At 42.8% G+C, this 8,686-nt stretch overlaps 1 protein-coding gene across 1 annotated transcript; it reads left to right on the top strand.

Annotated features, from left to right (window-relative positions):
- Positions 1-339: 339 nt before the first annotated feature.
- Positions 340-4,061, top strand: LOC128741986 (DNA-directed RNA polymerase I subunit RPA2). Its single transcript, XM_053838141.1, has 5 exons — positions 340-494; positions 552-1,124; positions 1,183-1,355; positions 1,411-2,828; positions 2,901-4,061. The coding sequence occupies exons 1-5, from the start codon at positions 426-428 to the stop codon at positions 4,055-4,057; spliced, it is 3,390 nt and encodes a 1,129-aa protein (XP_053694116.1). The 5' UTR covers positions 340-425; the 3' UTR covers positions 4,058-4,061.
- Positions 4,062-8,686: the final 4,625 nt, after the last annotated feature.

Raw genomic sequence — 8,686 nt, 5'->3', positions numbered from 1 at the left:
TTACATGGAAGATGAAACTTACGCAAGAATCGCGTCTGTTTGTCTGTGATTCAATTATATACAAAATGTCAAAAACAATAAAAAAGGCAGATTTCATTTCATCCATGAACAAATAATAGCAGTTGTGCGTCATAACAAAAAATACACGAAACTTTAAATAAACGATGCGTACTTCCGCCAATCTGTGATCACATTCATGCGTCACGCAGTCGTCACAACAAAAAAGTATTATACCTTCTTTTTGATATCTTTGATTGTTTACATCTCGTTCGCACACACACTGACAAAAATGTACTGTACTGTCAGACTCACTCGATCCGGCACGTGAAACGGGAAACATGTTTTGGATTTTGACGGTATAATTTAAAAAAATTTAACAATTCGACGTTAGTTTTGAGTAGTTTATAAAGAAATTCGAATGCAAAATGAAGCTGTTACCAGTACTAACCAACTCTACGGGTCAATTCAAAGAAATTCCGAAGCACCAAAACAAGGTAAGTAAAATAAGAATATGGACAATAACCTCTGAGTTCACGTTTCGTTCGACTTAGATTTTAGCTAATCTCGGTGCCCCACATGTTGAATCGTTTAACTACATGCTAGAGGAGGGGATTGATGATATGATCCGCAATTTAGAACCGGTAGAGTTTGAGCTACCCAATAAAAATCGAGTTCGGTTACGTATCACTAGCTGTTCCATTGCGAAACCGACCGTTCCGATTAGTCAGCTTAACGTTCGCGAGAAACGAATTTTTCCCTCCGAATGCCGACAGAGGAGTGAAAATTATTCCGGAATGTGCACAATTACCATCGATTGGGAAGTAGATGGACAACCGAGGCCACCGATAACACGGGATGTAGGTCCATTGCCGATAATGTTGAGATCAAAAGCCTGCAATCTAGATGGAATGAGCCCGCAGGAACTGGTGGAAAGAGGAGAGCATGAAGATGAATGGGGTGGTCATTTCATTGTACACGGACTAGAGAAACTAATCCGAATGTTGATCATGACCAGGAGGAATTTTCCCATCGCTCTAAACCGGAACTCTTGGAAGGACCGCGGAAAAGATTTCAGCAGCACCGGTATTATAATCCGATGCGTGCGGACTGATCAAACTTCCACGGTAGCTATTTTTATGACACAGATTATTGATTGGTACAACGTGATGTCCTCTATTTTAGCAAAATGTTCTTCACTATTTGAACAATGGAACTGCAAAATTGATGTTTTCAATTCGGAAATCTTTGACATTTGTTCCGATTGTTATGTTGTTAAAAGCTTTTTCCAATTTTGCTGATAACGCGATCTTCGAAAAATTGACGGCAGGCTATGAAGATGACCAATATTACAAACAGTAAGTAAAGTAAGTTTATTCTAAAATGATTAAACTGTAAGTCATTCCATTTTAGCTGCATTCAAAACATGTTACGCGAACTACACGAAGAGGGCATCCACAGTCAAGAGGAATGCAAAAATTATATAGGAAATGTATTTCGTCAAAAGCTTTACTTTCTCCCACCTTGGTATAGCAACAAGGAAATTGCAGACTACATGCTGAAAACGTGTGTGCTGATCCACTTAGATAACGACGTGGACAAGTTTAACCTGCTAGTGTTTATGATGCAGAAATTGTTCACAGCTGCACAAGGTCGTTGCAAAACGGAAGGTGCCGACAGCACCATGATGCAGGAACTGCTTCTAGGAGGGCATCTCTACCAGAAGTTGCTGCGAGAACATTTCAGCATGTTTCTGAACGGAATGAAGTTCAATATAATGAAACTTTGCAGCGATGCTGACGAACACATAACGCAAAACGATGTAGTGATGGCTTGTAAAAATACAGCTAATTTCGATCGGTCTTTTGGGAACTTTTTGGCTACAGGAAATTTACCGAAAGCCAAAGAAATGGGTCTTATGCAGGACTCTGGACTGGTAATTGTTGCAGAAAACATCAATCGCATGAGGTACATGTCACATTTTCGAGCTGTCCATCGCGGATCATTTTTCGTTACAATGAGAACAACCGAAGCAAGACAGTTACTGCCAGATGCATGGGGATTTATTTGTCCAGTTCACACTCCAGATGGAACTCCATGCGGTCTGTTGAATCATCTTACCTCTGACTGTCTTGTTTCGGGCAGTCCTGATCCCGTGAAGGTGTGTAATATTGAAAAATACCTCGTCCAATTTGGAATGCTCCCTGTGAATAGTTTATCTTGCTATGCAGGACCGATCAAAAATACGTATCCCGTCATGCTGGAAGGTAGAATAATTGGAAATATTCCGCACAGCATTGCTGCTCAAGCTGTACATAAGCTGCGTCTGATGAAAATTCAAGGCACGGACATCCCTGAATCCACGGAAATTGTAATGATTCCGCTAAAAGAAGGCGGACAGTATCCAGGTTTGTACATTTTTGTTGGAGCTGCTCGGATGGTACGACCGGTAATGAATCTTAGTGCGAAGGCGGTCGAACTGGTCGGGGCTTTTGAGCAAGTCTACATGGACATTTGCATCACGCCGGACGAAGCCTATCCGGGAGTAACCACCCATATGGAACTATCGAAGACCTCCTTTCTTAGCAACTTGGCCAAGCTCATCCCTATGCCTGATTGTAACCAGTCACCTCGGAACATGTACCAGTGCCAGATGGGGAAACAAACTATGGGAACTCCTTGTCACAACTGGCAGTTGCAGTGCATTGCAAAGTTTTACCGGCTGCAAACACCAGCAACTCCTTTGTTTCGCCCGGTCCATCACGACAATATAGATTTGGACAACTATGCGATGGGAACAAATGCGGTCGTAGCCGTCATTTCGTATACAGGTGAGAAAAAATAGATTTTTCTTATTCATAATAGCAGTAGTTTAATGTATTTATGCTGGTTAACACTTCTAGGTTACGATATGGAAGATGCTATGATTATTAATAAGTCGGCGTTCGAACGAGGTTTTGCACATGGCACGGTCTACAAAAACGAACTAATAGAGCTGAAAGGAGATAGCTTTTTTGCTCGTGATCCACACAATGAACATCTGAAGTCTCAACTAGATAATGACGGTCTGCCCTATCGAAGTGCACTGTTGACTTACAAAAATCCACTTTATTGCTACTTTGACACTGATGATCATACTTATCATGTGGTAAAGTTCGATGGCCACGAAGAAGCGATTGTGGACAACATTAAACTATGTGGATCCATCTCGGGTAGTGCGTCAAAGCGGGCTGTCATCACATATCGAATCGTTCGAAATCCAAATGTTGGCGATAAATTTGCGTCTCGAGCCGGGCAAAAGGGTATCTGTTCACAAAAATGGCCCGCGATAGATCTTCCATTTACCGAGTCTGGTATGATTCCCGATATCATCTTTAACCCGCATGGATTTCCGTCACGAATGACAATCGCCATGATGATTGAAACTATGGCCGGAAAAACAGCCGCATCCCACGGTCTAGTGCATGATGCAACGCCATTCCGTTTTAACGAAAATAACACCGCAATCGACTACTTTGGCCGTTTACTGGAAGCCAGCGGTTACAACTACTTTGGAACCGAGCGGATGTACAGCGGTGTTGATGGACGTGAAATGAAGGCGGACATTTTCTTCGGAATTGTGCATTACCAACGTCTGCGTCACATGGTTTCCGATAAATGGCAAGTTCGCTCTACTGGTCCGTTGGATCAACTTACGCATCAGCCGAACAAAGGTCGTTCTCGCGGTGGAGGCGTTCGTTTCGGCGAAATGGAACGAGACGCTCTAATTGCTCACGGTGCTTCCTTTCTGCTGCAGGATCGTCTCTTCCATGGTTCAGATAAAATCACTACCTTGGTTTGTAGAGGTTGTGGAACATTGCTTGGTCCCATCAGCAGCATTACGAAAAAGGTATCGTCAAATGCGGCGGAAACACAGCGAATGCCTGCCACTTGTCGACTGTGCCAGAATGATAAGGAAATTGGCTATGTAGAAATACCGTACATTTTTAGGTTTCTAGTCTCGCAGCTAACGGCTATGAATATCAATGTGAAACTGGAACTAGCAACGCCGCACGTTTGAAAAATGGTAGATATTTACAATAAAAATTTCAAAAAATCTTTTTTTCGTATAGATTCTAAGTCCATTACCAACAATGTTTCTTGTCTTTTGCCTACCAAATTATGAGAAAGGTATTCCCAAGTAACAACGGTAGCTGAATTGCAAGAGCAATGGCTGTTTACGGGTTGGTTTAAGGCGATCAAAGCTGCATAAAGTAAGCACTCAAATGGTGTTACAATAAGCGATGTTTAAGCTACTTTAAGTTTTTCAAACCAGTTCTCTCCAAAAAGCTGATAAACAAGCTTAATAGCGGATTTTTCTGCTAAAAAATCTGCTTCTAAACAGCCATAAACATCAAACCGTTTTACGGCTGCTTAAAGGTGTTAAAATGTAGAGTGGAAGCTTTCATTAGGCTCACAGCTTTCAAACTACGTTAAGGTTGCTTAAGGGGGTTAAAGTGGCTTTACAAACTTCTACCAAGTTTTCTTCCGGCTCACAGCACTCATACTGTCAGATCACAGAATTTCGCAATTCGGCTGACAGCAAAAACAGTGTCAGTTATCGACATTATCAACTGCTTCACGCTAGGCGGGCTAGGCTTTAGGTGTAAAGATATTCTCACTGCCTCTTCTGCAGATGCAAATGGGGCGGATCATACGATGAGTGCTTATGGATCAAAAGATGGCGGGTTCAATTCCCGGAAAAAAGACATGCATTTTTAATTAGCTAGCCTAATTATTCGAATTAAAGTTATTCGAAATTAAAAATATCGCGATCGAAACATGTTCACGGCAAAATAAAAAAGGCCGCATTCCATTTTTTTAAATTTAAAAATAGATTTTTTTGGCTGCATAAAGGTTGACGAAGCGTTGATTAAGCGACTGGAAAAGCAGATTGCAAAACTATTTCTCGTTCTAAAAATAGAATTGACAGCATTGCGCAAATTGGCTATTTAAAAGTGCTAAAAAGTTTCTATTAAGCTTCATTGCAGCTTCGAAAGCAGCTATTAATTAGCCTGGAGCTTGATAAAATCACCAGATTTAGATGTTTAAGAGCTGAAAAAAGGTTTTTATTTCTAAACCTAAACCATAGATCAGCCACAGGTTGAATAAAATCAGCTATAAAAGCGTTTGATCAGCCTGAAATTGTTACTTGGGTTGGTTCGACACACACAAGCACAGATTATAGTAAGGTAGTTCGCTTATTCAATGATGGTATTGCGAAAGAACAAAGTGCGGAATACAAAAAAAAATCAAGCGGTCGCAATTGCAGTTTTGTGAGGAGAAATTCGTTTCAACACTGTCGCAAAATGCAGGCGCGATCATTTCGCATCAAACCTGCACATTTGAAGACATCCCAACACGGTAGCATGTTGTGAATAAATTGTACTACTTTATGAAGAAAACTGGTCCATATTTCCGTAGGCTCCATGAGTTGTTTAACAAGAAATTTGCGCGTTTTATTCATTTTTTCGAGCTATACAATCATGCATCATCACGTGGGTTCGGTCTTAGTAGGATCAGGCCATTCGATGTCAAGTGACTTTAGCATGGGTTAATTCTCAGGCCCCTCATTACCCTTCCTTCATGATCAATTCTATATGACCCCCATAAGCACTCTTGACAGTGCAAAGAGTCACTCTAGTTAAATGTACTGGTCCGCCTCGCCAGGGATGGCTGTAATTGCAGTAGATATCATTTGATGGAAGGGTAAACCCCACTACACGCTAGCACACTCAAAAATTTATAATAAGCATATCGCTCATTCAATAACGATGATAGCAAACAAAAATGCAATGCATGTTATACAGTAAACACCCGGGCGATATCACAATAGATCAACGATACTGGTCGCAGTGATGAGTCCATTCAGGAAAATACGTATAGTGCTCTTTATACTTCGCTATATATATACCTATTGGATATTACTTATGCGTCATTAAATACTCCATACTCCAGATAAATAAATATCTATCCGTGTCCCTATCCGGCAGAACAATCACCTATCGAGTGGATTAGTTCCGGTGCCGACCGGCATGGCGCTATCAAACAAGCCACGTGCCTGCGGTCCTGGATGATAGATATTCGTGAGAGTTGTTCATTCGCTTACTCGCTCAGCAAACGAAAAAAAATAAATGCGTCGGTCCGAGCGTTGTTGCCAAATTTGAGACTACCAGCTGTACCCGCGTTCAATCGCGCATGACCAGCTAGAAGGTAGAACAAAATATTAAGTCCTTTTCGCCAGTCTGGCAACCCGGTTCTTTATTTCGCAAGATTCTCGCGGAGAGATGAGAATGAAAAACGCGCCGAGATGAGCGAGAGAGCCCGGCAGCCCGGGTTAAGCACGAAGGAACTGAGGGGGCGTTGACGATCGACGCAAACCGACTGGAGTAGGCTTCGGCGAGACGCGATGTTGCACGAACGCTCGTACTGTTCGTTACTCGCACGGTACGCTTTCGAGCTTTCGCCTGGGTAAAGCTTGAACCATTTGTCAACGGCGCCGCCCTGGTAGTGAAACGGGAAAACTGCAAAAAGCGCAGGAGAAAACTACTCGACTGCCTGAATGCTTTGTTAGCCTGTTGTAAGTAAGTTGTACTAACGCATGGTTTATAACATTGCACCTAACACAGCCACCGCCTGGGAGTGGTTACCATTCTACTAATGGATTATCACCGAAAATTCTGTTTGAAATGTGTAGAAAATATTCCTAACCACTCTAATTATAATGGTCCAAACAAGCGTTTTATTCGGTGGATTGCTTTGGTTAATGCATGTTCTTAAAAAAAGCACCGAAGTCGGCAAAACTTTGCCGAGATTTGGACAGCCAAGCGTTCGGTAAAAATGCGAGATTTTATGATACCAAACGTTAATAAAAATCCGTAAACGTCCATATGCATCAACGAAATTTTTACTAAACGCTTGGCTGTCCAAATCTCGGCAAATTTTTCCGAGTTTTTTAAGTGCATAGGTTTCGTTATTATTGATTTATGTATTTTAGAGTACGTTACGCGTACACTATTTTGGACATTTCCATTTGATATTGCCGTAAAAGTCCAAAATGGAGTACGCGTAACGCCTGTCCAAAATACATAAATCACAAGACGTCGCTGTGCACGAGACCGCCTCGTACTGAGCCTCGATGAGATGGACTAGCATATCTGAAACTCTACTACGCCTAAGTGCGTCCCAGATGTTTTCGTGGTTGAGCTGCCCAAAAGTTTCCTATTAGTTGCAGTTGGGAAACGTTGGGAGAGTTGGTGATCGTCGGTACAACGTTGATTTTTAGCCGGTTTATCTCCTGCAGTAATCTCTTAGGTTAATGGCCCGAGGTCAGGTCCGGCCAAAAGACCACGTCATTTACGCGGCAATTTCCGATAGGTACTTCGTACTCTATTCGTATCTTCTCGTTCACTGTAAGCCCCGAACGAAAGAACAGTGGCTTGAACATTCTCTTCTCGCGGATCGCCAGCCATAGTCCTGTGTCGGTCACTGCCAACCAGCGTCAAGTAGTTTTCATCGCCCATTGTGACCACGACAGCGTGCTTCGTCGGAAAAATGTTTTTCATCAGCACCTTCAGCCGTTCTCTGGGTGATTGCCTGCTACTCAGACACCAGATAGCCTCGACTGGCGCATCCGCTTAAAGCTTTTTTATTACAATGCGACGTAAGTCGGTTGGCGGAATATACGATTTTGATTTAATATTTATTTATATGCGACATCAAGCATACTTTGATATACGATATCTGGTTATCTGGGAACAAGCGAACAAAGCATCAAGAGCAGTTGTTTAACTGTTTTCGCCATGGCAGTTGTATGCAAATCAACTGAAAACGTGGCATGAAAAATCAGTAAAATCAATCAGGTTTTTTAATGGCGTTTGTTATTGCTTGTAACTGAATACAGGCCCTTTTTGGCATCCCCAAGAGCTAGCGCCCTTGGCGGGGGCCAGTCTTGTCAACCGCGCGCTACGGCGCTGCGTAGCTGATCAGTTTATCCTTTAGTGGTATCTTTGAATTTATCCTGGCAAAACTAAAGGATGGCAAGAAATAACGTACAACAAGCGAATATCACCATTGCATTGGCAGCAGCGGTCCTGGCTTTCTTATCCCGCCTGCGAGCTCGTTTAACAGCCCCCTCCGGTTCGGTATATCGTTGACGGGCAGCTGTCTTAACCAATCTGGTTCGCGCTTTTCCAAGTCGTCCAAGTTCGCGTCGATCTTCTTCCAAGTCGTGATGAAGGCGTTCTTAATGCCGCTTCATTGCTCTTCGCCGGTTCCACCAGGTGGTAACTCCGAGGCTGGGGATTTAGGTGGTTCGACAAATGCCCTTTTCACTTCAGGATGCTCCAATCGGTGGACGTCGTAGCGATACCCTACTTTCTCCTCCCGTCATTGGACACGTGCGATGCGCTAGCGCAAGTGACAAGGTTATGGTCGGATGCAATATCAGCGCTGCGTTTGTTGTGTACATAAATCAAGAAGGCTCCTTCGTTATTTTCAGCAGATGTGGTTCTTCGCGTTGAAGTGGACTTTGATGTCCCCCCTTTCTCAACCACGCAATTCAGCTGGCTGTAGACACTCTCTTTCTCCTGCAGCTTCTATTGGCGCAGAGCACTGGATTGCTGTAAGGTTTCTAACCCGTGCTCTGAAT

The sequence above is a fragment of the Sabethes cyaneus genome, chromosome 3 (assembly GCF_943734655.1).
Source record: "Sabethes cyaneus chromosome 3, idSabCyanKW18_F2, whole genome shotgun sequence".
Lineage (NCBI taxonomy): Eukaryota > Metazoa > Arthropoda > Insecta > Diptera > Culicidae > Sabethes > Sabethes cyaneus.
This window is presented reverse-complemented; position numbering and strand designations above follow the sequence as displayed.

Coding starts and splice junctions, on each gene's coding strand:
- LOC128741986 (XM_053838141.1), top strand. CDS start 426: ATGAAGCTGTTACCAGTACTAACCAACTCTACGGGTCAATTCAAAGAA. Junction 1,125..1,182: donor GGACTGATCAAACTTCCACG/GTAGCTATTTTT, acceptor CCTCTATTTTAG/CAAAATGTTCTTCACTATTT. Junction 1,356..1,410: donor GATGACCAATATTACAAACA/GTAAGTAAAGTA, acceptor ATTCCATTTTAG/CTGCATTCAAAACATGTTAC.